Source organism: Pseudopodoces humilis, chromosome 2 (genome assembly GCF_049639895.1).
Source record: "Pseudopodoces humilis isolate 2021_Gansu_Grassland_sample_001 chromosome 2, ASM4963989v1, whole genome shotgun sequence".
Classification (NCBI taxonomy): Eukaryota; Metazoa; Chordata; class Aves; order Passeriformes; family Paridae; genus Pseudopodoces; species Pseudopodoces humilis.
In genome coordinates, this window is record NC_142201.1 from 98,851,738 (window position 1) to 98,873,109 (window position 21,372).

Below are 21,372 nucleotides of genomic sequence, written 5' to 3' on the forward strand. Positions count from 1 at the left end.
CTTTGCTGAAGATCATCAAGGTTTCATTTTTCCAGATTTTGGAGAAAGCCTTGGTAACATTTAGAAATCAATATATTTGTGTATGTGTACTGCCTTCAAGTTCGTGAAGGCAAGGTTAGTTCCCTTGCAGATACAGCTGGAGAAGGCAGTTCCTGGGAAGATGACATGAATTATGTCTGTAATAGACAGTCATGAGAGGTATCACTAGAAGTATTTGTAATTTGGAGAAAAAGTCTTATGGTTTGTTGCCAAGGTGCTGACAAAGGAAACTACATCTTTACAACAGCTGGTTCAATTGTTCTCTGGCTTAGTTAAATGGAGTTCTGTACCCAGCTTGTAAACACCACTGTGCTTAAATCTATTTGCAATTGCAAATAGATCCCATTAATTCCATCGTTAGCACATTGTTGATTTCAGAGGGAAAGCTCACAGGTTCAAAGTAATGGGGGGTGGACATGTATTTAAGTCTTCTGAAAAATTAAGTTTTGCTTCCTTGCAAAACTGATCTATCATTGATTACAGTTATATCAATATAATTATTTAAAATAGAAATAACCTTTCTTTAAAACTGCAGCAGCTTCACTGGTTCCTCAGAATCTTGATAGCCATTCCCCTAAGTGCACAGAGAATCATGGAATCTCAGAGTGGTTTAGGTTGGAAGGGTCCTTCAAGACCACCCAGTTCAATCCCCCCTGCCATAGGCAGGGTCACCTTCCACAAACCATGTTGCTTCAAGCTCCATCCACCCTGGCCTTGGACACTTCCAGGGATGGAGCAGCCACAGCTTCTCTGGGCTGAAGTTTTCTTGTATTTTGTCTCAGTTTCATGTAATCCATTGCTGGGAATGCAAAGCTCTTACAACTTGCTATTTCAAAGCCTTTATTGTACTATATGGATGGATACAGCCTTAGTCGTATCTCACAGAATTCAAAACCTGCAGACACAGGCAAGAAGCAGACTTTGAGCTATTTTAACAGTCCTGGTATATGTTTTTCAGGGGATGACAACCTTTCTCCTGCAACACATCTGAAAATTGTCTGCCTGAAGCCTCGCCTCCCTTGTCAGATGAGACTCATTGTATGGGGTATTTCTACTCTCTCTTATGGGAGAACATGACCAGTTTGCCATTATCACAAAAGTTGAAGCTCCCTGCATTTAGGGAATTGCAGGTGTCAGCACATCCGTCATGCAGGTGGCAGCCTCTCCCTGGAAAAATATGGATCAGCTGAAGTGGTCCAGTGGAGAGTATGGGCCATTCACTTAATGGTTAGACTTGCTGGTCCTTGTGGGTCCCTTCCAACCCAGAGTATTCTGTGATCTGGAAATAAAGATTATGTATGAAATAAGGAAGAAAGGACAGATGCAGGGAAATACCTGCTTCACAGAGGGAAGTCCCATACCTGTTTCCTAAATCGCTGAGCATAATGGGAGTAGATTGCACCTTGTAAAACAACCGTGAATTTACCTGCTGAGCTGCAATCTAACCTGAGTGGTTCTCTGGGGGTCTTGGATTCTTCTGCAGTGGGAACTATATGATTATGCCTTTTCTGTCCGAGACACAACCTTAAAACAAAATTTATCTGCAGATTTCAATTCTTGACTTAGAATATATAAACAAAAAAATTCTAACAGTGCTTTGGAAAACAGTAGTTTCACATTTACTTTGTTCTTTAAGAAAGTGTTTGCTGAATTAATCTGATGAATCTCTTACATCAAACACCTCTTTGTAGAGTTCTCTCACAGTCCCCTTGTGCATCCTCCTAGACAAACCAGGACAGACTTAAAAGCATCCCATCACTCTTTGCAGCCTCCCATGCCTCTTACTACTGACTGCGTTAAATTACTCAGTAAATGAATGTTACAACATAGCTCTCATTGTCTGAGGTTGAGAAAACATCTAAGTACAGCAGGCTGGGAAAGTGCTTTATGATACTAGAGACGTTTTCCACACTGTATGACTTCAGCAATGAATATCCATTGAAAACTGAGGTATCCAGAAAAGAAATATGAGCAAGCTTTTGCCTGTCTTTGTTGTGTGCCTCAAGCAAGTCTTTGTCATTATTGCTGCTGCTGGAGATGGTTACACACTGGTCTGGAAATTGTCCTTGTTTACCTGGAGCTTTTGAAGTCCCCAAATGGCCAAATATTCTGTTGGGAGAGGAGTGGTACCACAGAAGGACAGCTTCAAATCCCACACCCTTGTGAAGTTGAGGACCATCCCCAGCACAGAGGTGTCTGTGAACCAGATGCTTATGTGGCTGTTGTAGGTAGTTTTTTTCCATGGTAGGAGGCAGCACTGTTTTGCAGTTGCACATAAAGTTTGCCAGGTAGTAATCGCAGTCATGGATAGCCACAGAACAGCTGCAGTTGCAAATTGTGTTTTCCTCAGTCAAAATTAGCATGTGGTTCTTCTGATTTCTCAGAAAAACTGATGTGTATGCCAAGGAATCTGGCCAAAAAGAGAGCCAGAAAAATGGAGAAAGCAGGGTAGACTATTGGCTTCATTAGTAGGTACCAAGCTGCCAAGTGTCTTCTCCTTATACTGAGTGATTTAAATCACATGGCTTTACCTACTGAGAAAAAACAATTTCTTTACTATACTAAAGATCTCTCAATGGTTAATATTACTTTGCTTTTCCACTCATTACTTGTTGCATAGCCTATTTAGAGTCATACTGCATTTCTGCATTAAGGGGAAACCACAACTACACTGATTTAGAAAACGGATTGTGACTAAAGTTTGGGATTCTTTTTTTGTTCTTTTTTTGCTCTAAGTGGTTTCATTTTAACACATTGAACACATTCTTCTCTATGCAGACAGCTCCTTGGTCTGGCATGTGCAGAGGTAAGGACAGGACAAGGTGTTGTGCAGGACAATTCTTGCTTGTTTCTCCTTTCTGCGTTTTTTGCTTCCAACCAGACAGTGGTGACAAAGGACCCTGTTCTCCACTTCACTGAGTGAGGCAGTCTGAGAAGGCCTAGCAGCAATAGCTTTGTTTTACACCTGAATTGCTAAGTAACATTGTGATAACCTTTCCCTTAAACTGATTGTGGGGTATTGTTGGGGATTATGTATTCTTCCTTTTATTTTTTCTTACCAATAGAGTTTTTCCTCATTAGTTGTGGGGAAACCTGATTGCTGGTACTTATTGGGTGCTTGAGAAGACAAAGAGTTTTGCTAGGCTCAGGGGAAAGGGAAACTGCAGGTACAAGGGAGGGCAGCAGCAGCTAAGGACAGAGCTTCTTCTTCTTGTTCTTGTTCTTGTTCTTCTTCTTCATCATCTTCTTCTTTGTCTTCTTCCTCTTCTTCATCTTTGTCATCTTCTTCTTTGTCTTCTTCGTCTTCTTCTTTGTCTTCTTCTTCTTTGTCCTCTTCGTCTTCTTCTTTGTCTTCTTCTTCTTTGTCCTCTTCGTCGTCTTCATCATCATCATCTTCGTTGTCATCTTCATTGTCTCCTTCTTCTTTGTCTTCATTGTCTTCTTTGTCTTCATTTTCTTCTTCTTCTGTGGGTGCTTGCACCCCCTGTCCTGCCAGGACATCCTGCAGTGCCAGCCACTGCCGTGGAGCTTCTGATACATCTTATCCACTGGCCTGGGATTTCTGCTCATTCCTGCCGTTCCAGCAGGGTGTTCCTCAGAGCCCTGCAGGAGCACAGGGATTGACTGCCCACAGGGGGTTTGTGAAGCAAAGCCTCTCTTCCATCCTTTCCTGTCTCGGCCGAGAAGGCTGTCAAGGGGTCCCTGGTTCTGTTTTGTTATTAATGCCATAGTTGTTGTTATTTGTTTACCTTGTTATGCATACTAATAAAAAACTATTATTCCTATCCCCATATCTTTGCCTGAGAACCCCTTAATTTCAAAATTATAATAATTCAAAGGGAGGTAGGTTACACTTTTCATTCCAGGGAAGGCTCCTGCCTTCCCTAGCAAACACCTGTCTTCCAAAACAAGACAGATGTACTGGGAAAATGGAGGGAGGGAAAGCACTTAAGGGCAGAAGTATTGCTGGGCACAGCACATATCCTTCTGAGCTATGTGAAATGCTGATAAAACCCAATTTATATCCATGTGAAGCTACATCCGCTCCAGCCTTAGTCTGTAAGTTTTAAAGACCAAGGACCACCATGTCTTGCACAGCAACTACTACAGGATAGATCCAGGCTTTGTCAGTTGCTCTGCCCCTCCTTCTTTTACCCTAGCAAAGCAAAATAGCAACTTCACACATACCTATGACAATGGAGCAAGTTTCCATCCCAGCCATGGGCCACCTGAAATGGTTGGGAGCATGTTTGGTGGGGCTCTTGGATTCTCAACTGCCAGTCCTTTGGTCTTCAGAGTGGGTTTGAATTTTACCAGGAGCATCTATGCTTTCCTGACATATTATTATATGATGGTACAGGGAATGAAACATGGTGTGATTTCTTAACACAAATTATAAAGATGTTGGAAAGTTTGTTTAATTTGATGTAACTGTTTTGAAACACAAGAAGCATTAGAGACAAATTTTGACCAAAGATGACAGATTCTAGTGACAGCAGCAGTGGGACACATGCTGGACAGAATTAGGTCCTTATCATGTAAAAACACTGATTCACATCCATAATGTTTTCTGCAGCGCTTCAGAAAACATGGCAATATACCTACAGTTTTGCAGACTTCTGTTATTCATATTCTTGTTCCTGTTTATCCTATTCCTGTTCCTGTTCATTTTCTTATCTCATTGCTGTTTTCAGTAAACTGTTCCTATCCCAACCCTTGAGCTGTGACTTTTGTGCCTCCAGCTGGAGGTGGGGGGAGGAGAGCATGAGAGGCTTTTTTAGTGTGAGTACTAAAGTGGAGAATACCATTCCCAAATCATGACAGAAGGATGCAGACATTTAAGTTTTTAAATCAAATATTTCATATATGTTGTGGAACATACCAGAAATTCCAGTCCAGCTGCTGGCTGATGTTTAACTCCAAAGGTCAGACTCACCCAAGCTGTAGATGTTGTGGTATCATTATTGCTAGAAATGTTTCCACTATCTAAGCATTTAATCACATTGGAAAATCTATTACTACACCTCCATACTGCTTATTTTCTTAGTCCTTAATAGTGGCTAACAATTGTGATAGACCAGAAATCTGTAATATCAACACAGTTTCACAACTAAATGAAATTATTTTAAATTTTCTGTGTTGGAGGTAGTATTTGCAAGAAATCCTAGACAATGTTGACAACATGAGTTTGGACTAAGTAAAAGAGATTCAAACTCCCACCTATGTCAAAAGAAGTGATACTGCTTTTTCCACTTAACATTTGAGGGCTTAATATTCATAAAACATTAGATTAAAATACTTTGATGCATCCTCATTAGTTTTAACCCTTGTTTCTTTTATTTTTCTCAGTACCTGAAGAGTGGAGAACCTTTAAAGTTCTCTACTGGTTTGCAGCCAACCGATCAGGTTTAGCTTAGCTGATAACATTTAGGCCCTATCCATCAGAATCCAAACAAAATTCTAAATTCTGGCATTCCAGGAAATTTAAACTTCAGAAATACATCTATTCTTCTCTGTTCCCTGAAAATCAGGAACATTCCTATCCAGTTCTTGGGATTTAGTTTCTGTGTGGCTTTGGTGAGAGATATGCAAGAAGAAATATACATTGCAGGTTATGTGTCTGGGAAGTGTCAAATGCAACACATCTTTTCTTAAGCTAACAAGTATCTACAGAAAAATATGCATTATATGGTTCCTAATCAAACTACATTGCCGTCTCCACTCCTTAAGGCTTGGGAAATGATTTGCTTTCATTTTTAGGGATGGGAGAACTGCCCTCAGTAGGGCTCTTGGAGCCCTTTTTTGTAATATTGCCATTAAGACGAAATAAAATATGGGGTGATTTTCTTGCCTGATTTAGTTCTGTTCTCCATCATCCCCAAAATTAAAAAGATGCAGTATTTCAGAAAACTGTAGAATATGGTATGTGTGGTACGTCTTTCCACAATGGTTTCTCTCTGAGCATTACCCACTTCCCTTAACAGAGATAATTTATCCCTTGAACTCACCAAAATAGTTTTAGACATAACCTATAGAAATTCAAAGAATGCAGCAGTTTGTGCTAAATGTCAAGATTTTCTATGCAATTTTCTATGGTAAACTGGTGGGTATGCCTTCATCTCTCCCCGAAGTTTTCAGTAAAATTTAGCTAGACTTCCAGTATAATCAGTACAACCATTTAAAGTCTCATCCACCTGACACAATGGATTTTACAACTGCTCTCCATAAGCTATTTGACATGTCCTTATGTAACATAGCAGGTATAGAAGTTCTGTAAAAATCATAGAAGCCTTTTTCAGCTTTCTAGTTTATATTAGAAGACTTTTGAACTCAGGAAACAAGAATAGGCTTTCAACTCTGAACTTGGCAAATTATCTGAAAGCTCTTTGGCTCACTGATGGGTAACCAAAACCTACCTGCCTTTATGTATCTGTTCTGATGAAAAGAATAACTCCTTTGTCTACAGAAACTCAAGCTAAGAATTTTATTTCCATATAATTGTCCATTAGCTGGTTTAGACCATCATTCTTGTCCAACCTTATACTCAGTGTTCATCAATACTTGAAAGTGGCTGGAGTGATAAAACCAGTAACACATTTGCATAACAAAAGTGATTGAACTTTTAAATTATGAGTGAGATGATTAACAAATACATTTTTATTAAAACACAGAATGACTCCATAGCCTAAATGTGGCATATACTAAGTGGTCTACTGCTGAAGATTTGGTTTAAACTTTCAATCTAAAGAATCTAGTGCTCTACCAGACTGCAAGATGACCTCCAGCAGAAATAATATCACCCTGGTAAATACCTCTCCTTGTCCAATCCAGCAAAAAATAAATTTGTCCAAGCAGATGGTGATTTATTCTAACAACATAGTATCTCCATGGTGCTATTATTTCTAACAACATCCCAGACAACCATGGTTCAAATGATGCGTGCCTTCCACTCAACTGCACTGGTATTTGTTCTAAGTTGGTCTCATACAGTCAGCTAAAAATTACACTGTGTTTTGAAATTATGCTCTGTGATTGCAATGTTTCCTTTCATGAATTACTGGTCAGTTTTTGTTCCAGTGGTAAACTTCAACAAATTCCCCCACCCCTGCAAAGGTAAATTAGAGATAAAGCCTACATTCCTGTCCTTTCTGTCTTTACATGCTCTGGTTTGGGACCTACAATTAGAAGTAAAAAAAACAAGAGGGCAGTAAAACTAGGAGATGAACAGCTACTGAGCCCTTTCACCATCACCACCACCACCCCACCTGGCTGCCCAGAATCGAACTGTGGCAAGCACTTAGTGTGTGAGAATGAAGTGAGAAATCTGCGCATAAGAACACATTGGTGCCTAGAGTAGTTATTAGACTTATTGCCCCAAAGGTCTTTTCTTATGTCAGGGTAAAATGTCATCCAAATTCACTGAGCAGTGGTAGCACATTGCTACCCCATGGAAATTACTGATAGTTAATTCAATTCTTCAAACAGCTGAGAATGTTTCCCCAGCAGTTACCTACCAGTTACAGCATTATAACACCTCTGAAAAGTTTTGAAGTGTGGATTTTGGTTTCTATGAACTGAAGATACCTCAGTTCTGGTGTCAGATAGTAAAGATTCAGCAATTATAAGAAGAGTTCTGATACTGCCACTGCAACGGCTGTCTGGGAAATGGGGAGGTGGAAGTGAGATATGGTTGAGATGAAAAGATACTTAATTGTCCTGAAGCTGCTAATTATCAAGAAGACCTTGGTGATTGGCATAATTTTCTTGATTTTCATGTGGCTGAAGTCTGAAGCTACCATTGTTTTCCTCGTAGACATCCCTGGGAGTGTTCAAGACCAGGTTGAACAGGGCTTTGATCAACCTGGTATAGTGGAAGATGTCCATGCATATAGCAGAGGTGAGCTGGGCTGTAAGGTGATTTCCAACCCAAAATATCCTGTCATTCTCTCAGGGGCTGGGTGGAGGAGAGGCAACTGCAGCCCAGAGTTGGGATGGAGGAATGAAGGAGAAACAAGGAGTAAGAATCCTTCAACAAGTCAGGAAGCTCTTATCAGGGCAGAATATTCAGAAAGAGAACAAAACTGAGCTCCTGGGGCAGGCTTTTCTCTAACTTTACAAGCCTGTTTTGACCAAAAGAAAAGGGACAACATTTCTGTAGAAGAGCCACCCATGATGCTCCTTCTGTGGCTCCTGATTAGGGTGGTATATATCCAACCCAGTGTTTGTTGTTCAGTAATGAGTTGTTCCTTCCATGCAAGAGCTAGCTGAGATCCTAGAAGCTGCCTCAGAGTCCCTGCAGCCTGCAGTGCTGGCCTGGGAGGGGTAAGGCCACTGCTGTTTGCAGCTGGAATCTCTGCAATAGAGAGGGGAGAAGGGAAGCTGCATTCTCTGCTTAGCAGCAAACAAAAATACCAATTATTTTAGGGAAATACTTCTGGTAGCAAAAACCTGTTTCTGAAAAAAACTATTCTGAGTGATCTAAATGTAGTAAATAATTTGTTCATTTTTTGTCCTGAATGGGGGGCTTCTCAGGCAAAAATCAGACTAGATATAAATAGCAGCAGAAAATTATTAGTTTGATTGTTTCAGCCATGCATGGTTTTAGATGTGTATCTTCCTTCCAGCATGGAAACCCGTGGTTTATTATGTGTTATCCCAAAGGTTTTCTAGCACAAGATTCCAGCCCTGTTCCTTTTGCTTCACAGGTTTTGATTGCTAAAGGGGATATTAAGTGCTTATTTAGTAGTAGCATTATTTCAGTTTTTTTGAATCTGCTTTGATAATTCCACTTTATATTTTTCTCTCTAATTGCAGGTCTGTGTATTAAAAAACTGCAAAAAAAGCAATAAAAAGCCTTTGACTACTGCGTGAGAACGCTACTGTCACAAGGAAAGTTTATCCTATTCAATGGAAGTTCCAAGCCTATAAAATTGATTTCTATTCTTTCTTCAGAAAAAAAACTAATTAAAACCCCTCATTGACCACTTGTACTCACATACACCTATCTGAAAGTGTAAAGAGGAGTTTAAATTGGAATAATTTCGTGCAGCTTGAGTAATGTACACAGGATGAATAGCAAACCAAATTTAGATCAAAATGTCATTTTGAACTGAGCAGGTGTTAAAATATAAGATTACAGGAAAATGCAATGAGTCAGTCCCTGAATAAACCTAATCTGAATCTTGACTGCAGACTAGCTACATAATCTGATCAGAAAACCCTAGGGAGACTGTGGCCTTGAGGAAAACAAAATGCTGGATTTGATGTTTTTACTCCATGGGAATTTTAGGAATTCCCTAAGTGGGCTGATTGCTGAGAGGAATTTTGTTTTCCTTCTCTGCTTAAAAAAATACTGCACTTATTTATTGCAAAGTCAGAAAGTACTCTGGACCTGATTAGCGTAAGAAATTTGATAACCAGGATGCCTTGGCAAGAAAAAAGAGCTTTGAAGACTGCAAGAAGATTGAATCAGACTGGTGACAGGGAAGATTAAATCAAGTAGAAGAGATGTTGCAAAAAGGTATAAGTTTATATGTTTGTATGATTAACCCAATCATTGTAGTAAAAAATTACTAGCTTTCCTAGAATGGTATATAAGCTTATGTAGCCCACAGTAAATTTGGATTCTGATCACCACTCAGTTGTCCCTGTCTCTCTCCATCACCAATACTTATTTAGTTAGTCCATAGATAAATTGAGGCAAGTAAGTTTGTTATCAAAGCTGAAGTTCTACAGCCTTTCAGGCTGCAGCACAATTCATTCTTGTTGTCAATAGCTTGGAAATTGTATTTGCATCTGCTTGTGCAACTGAACCCTGGGCTACTGGTATTAGGTTGCAGCGGTGGAGTGCTCAAGTGTAGTGGAACAAATTCCTTCCCAGTAAGATAAAAATGCAAGATAAAATAGGTAATACTGTAGCACTGAACTTGAAAAACACACTTGAAATGTTCACTGTATGGGTATTTTGATTTTCAGGTGTACACAGAATCCAGGAGAGGCAATTCATCTATAAACACCTCTTCAAAATCCTCGAGCCTGTCCATCCTATGCAGAGCTTCTGTCCACAGCAGAGGCAAACATTACAGCGGGGAAGGCTGTGGCATGGAACTGCAGGGAGACAGAAAACAGGAGAAAACTCAAGGGAAAAGAGGACATTTTCTTCTCCCAAAGAACTGGGAGTGGTGATACCTCCCTTTTCCCCCCAGATGAAGGTTACCCTCAGCAGGTCAAAGCCTGATTATTCCCAGCCCTGAGAAAGCAGGAAGGAGGCATGTGCAAGAACTTCATTTTCATGCTGTGTTTCATACATGCAGCCTGCACTTTTGCTAATAAAGAGTAGGGGACCAGGATGAGTGGCAGGATTTGCTTTGCCAGAACAATCCTTGAGCTATTCCAGCTTGGAGGTGTGCACAATACGTGCTGTCTGTGCGAGGGAAGGCAGACACACACTGACCTGGGTATTCACATTTGAATTGCATCACAATAAGAATTTACATAAATGAAAAGTGAGAGGGAAGATTAATGAAGATAAATAAATATTTACCAGCATGGGAGGAGAGAACTGTTTTGCACAGATGTAAGGTAGAATGATTGGTGGAGTTGCTCTCTGGGATTTAAAGTCGAAGTTTTCAAAAAAACACACACGTGTATATCCATGCATAAAGCATGAATGTGCAGGCTCACAATTACACAATTATATTTTCATACAAGAAGTATTTCTGTAATTGTAAGGTATGCACAGTCAAAGCCCTGTTTATTCACATGTCCTCAGAAAGAGACACCTTCTGGGAAGCCAGGTGTCCCAAGGATGGGTGGTCAGCGCTGTCCAAAAAAACAGAGCTACCCTTGGTGGCTCAAGCTGAGCACTTCAAAACTGAAGTACTTACATTCCTTTTTAAAAGATTTTTTTAAATTTTCATTTTTTATGTCAAACCAACTACTCCCTGGAACAAGGGCACTTACATTGAGTGAACTTTAGGAAAGGAAGCTTGACTGCAATTTTGGTTATTTCCCAGTACCCTTTCTAATGTGACCTGGACAAAAGTTCAAGTTAAATATTACATGAAACTAAAGATTTGCTAATCCCAAAACATAATGCTGAAAATTAGTCTATTGTAGAACTAAATTTTCTATTGTTCAGATCCCAAATAAGGGGGAAAAAAGTGAGATCAGAAAGCTGCATGATCAAAAAAACTGGTATGAAATATTAGTGGTCACTAAGCAACAGGAGACTGAAACTCTGGAGCAGGGTACCTTGGGGCCAGATATCTCAGCTTTGTTCACTCAGACAGTGGATGTTGTCATTGCCATTGAGACTCCAGAGCTACACAGAGATAGTATATTTACTTTAGTTTGTCCTTACTGTATCACTAATTTTATTTATAAATTAAATGGCAGAATAAAACAGAGGTCCTAAATACTCTTTCCTTGAGCCTTCTCTTCCAATGCTCTTCTCAAGGCAGTTTTAAATGAATGTGTCAAATCCTGTTGGCTGGAATAATTCCCATGAAAATTCCTGTCCCCTTCTAAGATTTGCCTAAAGGAGTCTTTGCAAAATGGAGCAAAATCTCTCAACCATTCTTTGTCGTTGCTCTTCATATAACTGTTAATTATTACCTTAGGCATACAGGTACAATGTATAAACAATTGCAACACATGAAAGGCAAATTTTGCAGAATCTGTTACTTCATCTTCATTATAAAGCAACAAATTTGAAACATAAATGTGGCGACGTGCCTCGGGGGAGGCAAAAGAGTTACATTGTCCCACCCCAAACCCCTTGTGAAGGGCGGCCCAGGAGTTCTGATGGGGTTTGAGTCCCTGGGGGATTCTCCCTTGGTGTGTTTCTAGTGGTCCCTGACCCTGAACTCCGCCCTCAAGGGTTGGAGACCCTCAAGGGTTCTGTCCCTCAAAAACCCCTGCTCGGCCTCTGTTCGGGGCTCTCTGCTCTGGACCCGAGTTTGTTCCCATGCTGAATAAATGGTTTCACGAACCGAGAGCCCGTCTCGTTGGTGTTCCATGCTGGTCCCCAGAACCCTGCAGCTTCCCTGGATGAGATCCTGCAGTTGCGGACTGCAACACATAAATACCTGCTAGGAAGAGTGACTGAAAAGGGAAACAGCCTCATTCATAAAAATACAAGCTATTAAATGTTTCTCTCTTATCTACCTCTCTCCTTTAAAGCTACACATGGAAAACACCATCTTTGTGGCATGTTTTACATTCCTGTTTTCACAGCCGAGTACCTACTAAATGCTAGAATTTCTGCTGCTAGCCTGGGACTAACTGTGCTGATTAAGCAGTGAGATTATTTGCAAGAACTGATAAGCAGCTTCACAAGGAAATGCAGTAGGAGTACCCTAAAAAATCACAAGGCAACATGCTGTGGAGCAAAGGCACTCTAGTAGGGCACATGTAAGGAACAAAGACTAAGATTTGCTGTGATTCAAATGAAAATATATTTGCTGCTTTTTCAAAAACAATGCCTGGCCTTTACATGCTCCAGGTCCCTGTGAGAATGACTGATACTGGTACACAGTATCAGTATACCAAAGTCAGGAGGAGTTAGGGTGCCATTCAGAGCCTGGACATCCAGGAATTTTTTTTTTCCTAGCAAATGTCCAAGCCATGAGCAGACAGTTTCTCCAGAAAGCTATGGGAAATGGTGTCAAGGCTTTGCTAAACCCCAGGTAGACAATCCACAGCCTTTCACTCACCCCCTGAGCAGGTCATCTTGTCACAGCAGCCAGGTTGGTCAAGCAGGGCTTGCCTTTCACAAGCCCATGTTGGCTGGGCCTGATCCCTGGTTGTCCTGCATGTGCCACATGATGGCACTCAGAATGGTCTGCTCTGTCACCTTTTGAGGTACCTGAGACTTTTCCTCATTCTTTGTCTCTGGGTTTCCCCAGCCATCCAATAAAGGAGATTCTTAGCCCTCATTTTGTGGTCAATGTATGTATAGAAACATTTATTTTATTGTCTTTTACAGCAGTGGCCAGATAGGCTTCTATTCTTCTTGGTTTCTCTCTGCGTAACCTCATTACATTCTTGTTGCTTTCCTGACTTGCTGTTTCTTTCAAATGTCATAAACTCTTCTTTTTACTCTGAGTTCCAGACAAAGTTCTTCTCCCTCTGGCTCTTCTTTTAGCACAGCCTGCTCTTGTGCCCTGAAGATTCCTTCTTATAGCATGTCCAGCCTTCCTGGGCTCCTTTGCTGTTCAGGACAGCCTCCTGAGAGACTCTGTCAACCAAAGTCTGCTCTCAGGGAGTCCAAGGTGGCAGTTCTGCTGACTCTCTTCCTTACTGCTCCAAAAATCCAAAACTTTATCCTTTCAAGGTCACTGTGCCCAGGATGGCCTCCCACCATGCACTAGTCCTTCTCTCCTCACAAACAGGAGGTGCCTTCCCTAGCTGCCCCCTCACCAGCTGTGTCAGAAACATCTCTTCCATACACTCCAGGAACCTCCTGAACTCTCTCCTCTCTGCTGGATCGTATTTTCAGCAGATGTCTGCTGTGTTGAAGCCCCCATGAAGACAAGGGCTGGCCATCATGAGGCCTTGTCTGCCTCTTGGTCAGGTGATCTGTACCCAGCTACCACCTGGCTATCTGCCCTGTTGGCCTTCCCCACAATTCTTACCCACCAACCCTCGACACTTGCATCACCACTGTCAAACTCTAGACAGTCAAAACACTCCTTCACATACAGGACTACCCTACCACCCCTCATTCCTTGCCTGTCCCTTCTGAAGAGTTCACCACCATCCATTGCACCATTCCAGTGGTGCTAGTCATCCCACCATGTCTTTGTGATGGCAACGATGCCATAGTTTTCCTCCTGCACCATGCCTTCCAGGATCTCCTGTTTGCTGTCCACACTGCAGGCACTGGGGCAGATGTACTGGGTTGTCAATCCTGATGATTTTTGGATTTTGGAGCTTTCTGGGGAGAGAAGCTCCAATTCCTGAATGGCCATTCTCAGGAGCTTCCATGGTTTCTGGCACATCAATAACACTTGCACTCTTGCTGCTTCATGTATCTCTATCTCCTGTGTCTACTGAGATGGTAGCCCGAACAACCATCCTTAGAACAGTGTCAAGCCACTCCCAGGCTTATCTCAAGTGACCTGGTTTTCATCCCCTTCCCCCTTCAAATCCAATTTAAGGCTCATTCAACATGCCCTACTAAGTCCTGCACAAAGATCCTTTTCCCTCTGAGACAGGTATAGCCAGTCTGTCACCAGTAGGCTTGTTGTCATCTAAACCATCCCATGATCAAAGCCCCCAAAATTCTGTTGGTGACACCTGGCTTAAAGACAGGGATTTGTCTGTACAACTTTCCTATTTCTACCCTGAGCAGTGGACCCCCCAAGGCCAACCTTCCCCAGTTTTACTACCTGTGGTTGGGAATATGCCTGGGGTCAGCTGGGTCCAATGGCCATATCCCTTCCCAAGTCCTTTCAAACCCCCACCCTACTTGCTGGTGGGGCAGCATGAGGAGCATCAAAGGCCTTGACGCTCAGTATTGACTGAAACATCCCTGGTTTATCAATGCTCCCTCCAGCAAAAATCCAAACCACAGCCCCAGGGAAGAAATAGAACTTCTCCTCCACCCAACATGGTACATTCTCAGGTCCTGTGGTATCCAATACCCCACCAGCCCCGTCCCACCCTTAGCTATCATGCACAGATATAATTCCTTTAGTCTATGAACTATGAAATATCTATATATATATCTACTACTCCTATGAAATACCCATAAAATTCCCATAAAATGTCCACAAATCTTCACAAAATCATAGAATCACAGAATGGTTTGGGCTGGGAGGGACCTTAAAACTCATCTTGTTCCAAACCCCTGCCATGAGCAGGGATACCTTCCACTTGACCGGGTTGCTCTCCAGGCCCCATCCAACATTGAACCTTCCCAGGGATGGGGCATATACCTACTCTAGTTTGGCCTTCTGCATGGCTGAAGTGCCTCCTGGGGTGTATCTGCTCTGTTGGGGGTTTATGCATGGCCACACACTTTGAGGTGTTCCAACATGACCTCCAGCACAGCCATAGATGCTTCAAGGTGCACCTTCTCCAGCACGGTTTTATTCTTGGGCCACATTTCCTTCAGAGGTGCTCCTGCTGCAGAATGGACATACCCATGGTCACTGATGAGGTGTGCTGCTTCCACATGGATACATCCACATGTCACAGTAAACAGAAGAATCCACTAATGAGAACCAGACTAATTTACAGTAAGGCATGCACAGGAGCCCTGTGGTTTTACTTTCCCTTCCTCCTTGGCCTCCAGGGCTGCCCTGGCCGGGCTCTCCTCCCACTAGAGCTTACTCCTCATCCCAGCTGCCCCAAGGGGACAGTGTCTCCTTCTCCTCACCAGGGTTCCCCAGCTAGATTCCTCCCCTCAACCAGGGATAGTGCTGCTTGCATTTCTCCCACTACAGCAAATCCTTCATGTGCCATCCCAGTGAGCCCCAGGACCCCTCCTTCTTGGTGTCCCCAGCACCTCAAACTCTCATCCCTCTGACCCCTCATCACCCATGGATATCCCCCCATATCTGGCTGTTGTCCACCTCCCTGCTGGCTGATGGAGCCCCCTGTCTGGGGAGGCCCCAGCTCCTGATGGATGTGAACCTGACCAGTACCTGGGCGTGATGGGTGAGAATGGCCAAGTTGCTGCTGCCTGCATAGGAGGAGTGAGAGGTGGCTGAGCCACAAATGATAAATTTTTGGGGGTTCACTTTGGCTTGAAAGGGTGCCTAGCTGTAGGCTGCCATCCCAGTGTCATCAGCATTGGCCCCATGGTCCCCCTGCTTTGTCTCTGAACCTCCAAGTCTGCTGTGCCCTGCTGTGCAGACCCAGGTCTCCAGGGAGAGGTATTGCTGCTGACCTGAGCCACAGCCTAAACCATCCTCAGCAGCATGATGGGGACTGGGGCAAGCACCGCATCCCAAGTCAGGAGCACCCTGCACCCATGCACCCATAAGCTCAGGATATGCTGCTGGCTGGGATCCCAGTGGGGTTGCTCCTGGTGGGTGACACAGCAAAGCAGGTCTCAGCTGGTGTCGGCATCAGTGTCTGGGTCAGTGCTGGGACATGTGTCAAGCAGGGGCTCTGCCCTGTGATGCAGCTGGGGTGCTTTCCCTCAGCCTGCCCTGTGTCTCTCTGCAGCCCCTCCCTGGTCCCACCACCCTCCCTGACCTGACCTTGCTCCTGCTGCCACACCTCCCCAGCCACTCACGGAGCAACCAGTTGGTTCCCTGTCTGCAGCACTGCAGCACCTGGGGGCTTCACTCAGGGTGGCTCTGCCTGCCATGGAGCATCTGCTGGCCTGGACCCTGGCCACCAGAAGCCCCCCACACCATCAAGACCTCCACCTCATCAAGGAGATAGTATGGAACATGGCCCCCACCTTCTTAGCTGCTACTGTGTCCATGGGAACATCGCAGTACCACCAACCATGTTGGCTGCTCCACTTCCACCTCCCTCTGGAAAACGGGCACCCTGCCCTTCAACTGGGATGTCATCTTCATGATGGAGACCTGTTGCAGTGCATTTTTGTTCATTATATTTGATTCAATTACCTTCTGTATTGTTAAGTTGTATCCCCACCCCCCTTGTTAATAGTTTAGTCCCAGTTGTGCCCTCCTACCCCGGTTGCCAGTCCACCCTGATACCTGCCCCTTGTTCCCGAATGTTCCCTGTTCCCCCTCCCATTAAGTTGTCAATCCTCCCTTGTGCCAACCCCCTGCCTGGACCATCCCCTTTGGAATTCCCCTATTCCTCCAAGCCCCATTGGACCACGTGCCCCACTCTCCTCTCCTTGTGTTCCCCACTGGTTTATGTATTGTGTAACCCAGCCTTGTGCTCTTCCCCTAAGTCTTCCCTATTGGTTTATTATTTGTACACTCCCCTTGCTCCTCCCCCTTACTTACATGTACCCCTGTATCTTTTGTCTTTCATCCCTGGAACCTTCAAGAGAATGAATCCCTTTTGGAAGCCACATGGAAGACCTCTCCCTCGTCCTTGCTCCTGCCCTCGACGCTGGACAGCCAGTGCCGTAGAGCATCAGCCCTAATCTGCCCTGCATCCCAGGAGCAGCCCACTCTTGGCTCAGTGCCAGGAGCTGGCTGGGGAAAAATCTGGCACTGTGTCAGAGACCTGCTACAGTGTCCCTACTAAGGACTTGTTCCATAAGGACAAGGAGGTCCTCATCCTGCTTTTCCAGATGTTTGAGGTTGCTGAAATCACCTTCTTCCAGCTGTTTCCAACTGTGCTCAGCACCTACAACTGTGATTTTGTGAAAGGTGATGTCCCTGCAAGACAGTCTCTCCCACTGCTGGGCCATGGGGACATGCGGCAGGGAACGGTCCTGTTCCACCAGCTCTGCCAGGACAGGGAGGTCTCGATCTTGGTGGTGGGGAGGGCATGCCATGGACACACAGCCTTGCACATCTCAGAGCAGCTCTCACCTGTGGTTTGCAGGGTCTGTGGGCAGCAAAGTGTGACACAGTGTGCCACAGCATGACGCAGCATGGTGCGAGATGGCATGGCAGGGCTGGGTGCCATGGTGTGCAGTGAGAAGTGTGCTGCTGCCATCACACTGCAGCAAGAAGAAGGGGTCAGGGATGGAGCCACCAGCATCAGGGGAACAGCAGGACAGGATGGGGGACATGGAGATACCCGCACAGGGTCCTGCACGGCAGGTATCTGTGCTCAGCCTGGCCGTAGTGTCACTGCCCCCAGGACATTGGCTGAGCCTGACAGAGGCCTTTGCTGAGTGGCAGCTGTGGTGTCAGGATGCAGCTGTGTGTGGGGTCTGTGAGAGGCTCTCCCAGGAACGGAGTCTGGAATTAACTGGGCTAGGGGGTACAGCAGGGCTGCCTTGGGCAGGTCCCTGCCCAGGTGGCTGCTCTACTGCTTGCCTTCCCCTAGCTCTTAAGAGTCACTGGGGGACTGGGGTGTCCCCAGGGGGCTCCTGTGGCTCCCCGGGCTGAGGGCAGCTCATGGGGCCTGCACCTGGAGGCTTCTCCACTCCCCCCCACCCCCATCCCTATCCCTCCCACATTCTGAGCATCCTGAAGTGTGATGCCCCTAGCCCAGGGGTTGCTCAAAGGGTTTGGGATTTGTTCCCCAGCCTGTCCCACAGCCCAGTGGGTCACACCCCCCACAAGCACCTGAGGGAGCAAGAAGGGGCCTGGCAATAAAGAGCAGGTGGCATCCTGCCAGCACAGGATGGTTACAGGGGTTGCCCCACGGAGCAGCAATGCCATGCTGAGGAAGAGTCCCAACCCCCGCAGGTGCAGAGAGGGATGTGATGGGCCCATCTTCTGGGGTGCCTGCACCCCAAGGCTTCTCCACCCACACTCTCCTCCAGGGCAGGGCACAGCTGTTGTGCCAGGTATTCCCTGAGCATAACTGGGAGTACTGTAGCTCTCTAGCCCTTCACTAGGCAGGAAGGGGGTCAGGAATGGATCCTACACTTCATTGACACCAGGGCTACCTTGTATCCCTCCCTCCTCATCCCACAAGTGCCCTCTACACCCTTGGGCACCATCACCAGGATGCAGGTGACACTGGGAAGCCTTGATGTACTTTAATAAACTCTGGGGTCCCAAAGCCAGCTATGGGCAGGGCTGGTTCCAGCCCAGGCAGCGCTCCTGACTCGGCTTGGGGCACCAGGAGCCCCACTCACCGTGGGGCCAGCATATGTGGGGCCATGCAGTCCCCCAAAGCAGAGGCGTCACAGAGACGGGCCTCCCTGGAGGTGTCACATGTGCATGCAGTGGTGGGTGTGGGGCTGTCAGAGCAGGGAGCTGCACTGCAGGGTGCTCACTCAGCACCCAGCATGGGAGTTGCTCCTCCATCTCAGCCCAGGCCCTCACTCTTCCCAGTGACGGGGGCCAGTGCTGGCGATGGCCATCGCACCTCCCTGGTGTCGACACCGAGGGGACTGAGCACCACGCAGGTGAAGTTGGTGTGCAGGTGCTGCTTGTCGAAGGAGCTGAAGTGCAGATCACGGTGCAGGGCCAGCCCCGAGGCCTGCAGCTCCTCTCTGGGGAGCCAGCAGGGACCAGTCAGTGTCTGGTCCAGATGGGCAGGCCCAGAGGCCCTGCTGCAACCGGGGCTGCCCCGCTGTCACTGCCCCCAGGCCTCCTGTCCCCATACTCACTGCACTGTCCCCTCACGCACAGCCCCATCCGGGTGCAGGCTCTCCACGAAGAAGCCGTTCTCCAGCCAGTAAAGCAGCGTCGACTCTGGAAGCCCACTCAACGCCTCGCACGACACAGTCACGCTCTCGCCTGCAGCCGGAGGGAGCGCGAAGGGCAGGAGGGCTGCAAGGGTCCCCAGTGCCCCCCAGGCACAGGCACAGCCCCCCTCCCCAGCTAAGGGGAATATTCCCCCACCTCATCAGCACCCTGAAATCTTGGCTGTGGGTGGAGGATTCACCTTGTGTCCACTGGAGACTGGCACAGGAGCTGACCCCCACTGCAGCCTCCTCACCCTTAGGCCCTGCCATGCCCCCGAGCGTCTCTCACCTGGGCGGGGGAGCTCTGCTGGCATCCGCAGGATGGTGATACGGGGTGGCTGCAAGGCCATGGCACCTGGGGGAGCAGACTGAGGTGAGATGGGAGGTCAAGAGTGATCCCAAGACCCCATATTTTTGTAGTGGGTGAGCAGGCAGGGTCCCATAAAGGGATGGGGGCAATGCTCATCCCCAGAACCCTGAACAGGCCTCTTGAGGGGCACAGAGCCTGGGGTCCTTAAGGTACGAGCTTAAGGCCCGAGCCTTAAGCTCCCCAGCCCCACAGTAACCCCCACTTACCTGTGCAGCAAGCAGCCAAGCTCCAGCAGAGCAGAAGGATCCAGGCAGGGCGTCCCAGGAGCTCTGCAGGCAAAAATGGAGCTCAATGCTGGGCACACAGGGATGCTTCCCCATGAGCTTTGGGTGGTTCTCCCAGAATTCCCTGAGCCTGGGATGGTCCCGTCCTCTCAGCATCCTCCCAGCTGGCCATGGCACCCCCAGCATGCTCCCCCCAGGACTCCCCAAGTCGATGATCCCGTACCCTCGTATCCACTCAGCACCCCCCGACTCTGGGATAGTCCCGTACCCCCCAGCATCCTCCTCCCGGAATCCCTCAAGTCGCGGCTAGTGTCCCTCAAGGCTGTCCACCCACCGCTCCGGTACACAAGGAGAGCCCGTGGCTCAGACATGGGGCGGCGGAGCTCGGGACCGCGGCGCTTTATGAAGCGGCCCGGGGAGGGGCGAGAGGCAGCGCCGTGACTCACCGGGAGCCGCCCTCGGCCCCGGCCACGTGGCGCGGCGGCACCGCACGGGGACCCTCACCTGGACGCTGATCTGTGTCAATGGCTCCTGTATAGCCACGTCCCCGAGCCCCCTGAAGGTGCCTAGTGTCCCCATGCCTCCTGCACCTGGGGATACACAGCCCTCAGGCACTCCCGTGATCCGCATCCCACGACCCCTCCCCCGCCCATCTCCCCCCCGCCCCTGGGGGACCATCCATGAGCTCCCCAGGGATGGAGGACTGGGGCCCAGCTGGGCCCCGCAGTGTCCGGCACAGAGGGCGCTGGCTGAGTGTCACAGGATTCTGAACATGCTGGTTCGTTCCCCCATGCTTTGGGATCAGAGACAAGGCAGGGTCTGCACAGGAGGAAGGAGGGTGAAGCACCCAGGAGACTGAGAATGACACTGCTGGGGGAGCTTGGGTGCTGGCCTCTCGGTGTCCCGGCCCATGCAGAACAACAGTGGATAGAAACCCCCAGGGCTTTAGTTCTTGGCTGTGGGAAGCCGTCTCCGTGTCCCACAGCAGTTCCCCACCCCCAGAGCCAGCCCCTTGACAGCAGACGTGGTTTCGACAACTCACTGGTGACAAAACCAGGGGCCAGCCCCCACTCCCCAGCAGTGCCAAGGCTGGGACCCAGTGTGGGCACAGCAACAGGGCAGAAACAGCCACCTGAGTTACAGGCCCTGGTAAGGCTTGGAAGGCTTGGAAAAAAGTCGCTAAACTCCCACTGAGTTTTATTATCCGTTCCCAGCACAGCAGGAAGGTGACAGGAACAGGAGTGTTATCTTAGAGACCTGGCAAGTGCAATCCATTCCCAGCCTGCTGGGATGAGGCCAGTGTCTGCATCCTCCCTCCAGCAACCATGAGTGTCCAATAGGCAATGATGAGCCAGAGGCAGCTCCCTTGGCAGCTGCCAGCTCCTCTGACACCTTTCTGCTCCCACCAACACTAACCAGCTTAGCTCTGGATGCTACAGGGTTAAAGAGGTGGGCAGGAAATGCAGATGGGTGCTTGGTCA

At 46.9% G+C, this 21,372-nt stretch overlaps 2 protein-coding genes across 8 annotated transcripts; both read right to left on the reverse strand.

Annotated features, from left to right (window-relative positions):
• Nucleotides 1–1,461: 1,461 nt before the first annotated feature.
• EPCIP (exosomal polycystin 1 interacting protein) lies at nucleotides 1,462–2,505 on the reverse strand. Its single transcript, XM_005534692.2, is given in 4 exon segments — nucleotides 1,462–2,110; nucleotides 2,113–2,275; nucleotides 2,277–2,427; nucleotides 2,429–2,505. Coding segments are annotated over 4 exon segments (657 nt in total). The 3' UTR covers nucleotides 1,462–1,844.
• Nucleotides 2,506–9,823: 7,318 nt separating this feature from the next.
• LOC106628232 (interleukin-18-binding protein) lies at nucleotides 9,824–20,498 on the reverse strand. Of its 7 annotated transcripts, none has more exons than XR_015772042.1 (8): nucleotides 20,160–20,498; nucleotides 19,874–19,936; nucleotides 19,587–19,652; nucleotides 19,220–19,349; nucleotides 18,976–19,102; nucleotides 16,460–16,589; nucleotides 14,986–15,171; nucleotides 9,824–10,146 (listed from the first exon to the last, which is right to left on the reverse strand). XR_015772042.1 is itself a non-coding variant. In XM_088052243.1 (7 exons), the coding sequence occupies exons 1-6, from the start codon at nucleotides 20,260–20,262 to the stop codon at nucleotides 16,464–16,466; spliced, it is 549 nt and encodes a 182-aa protein (XP_087908369.1). In that variant the 5' UTR covers nucleotides 20,263–20,498; the 3' UTR covers nucleotides 12,498–15,171; nucleotides 16,460–16,463. The 7 variants fall into 7 exon arrangements, 5 of the variants coding, with proteins under 5 accessions (XP_087908369.1, XP_087908368.1, XP_087908366.1 ...); XR_015772043.1 differs by lacking the exon at nucleotides 9,824–10,146 and adding an exon at nucleotides 12,498–13,978; XM_088052243.1 differs by lacking the exon at nucleotides 9,824–10,146 and having other exon boundaries at nucleotides 12,498–15,171; nucleotides 20,226–20,498.
• Between the last annotated feature and the right edge of the window lie 874 nt (nucleotides 20,499–21,372).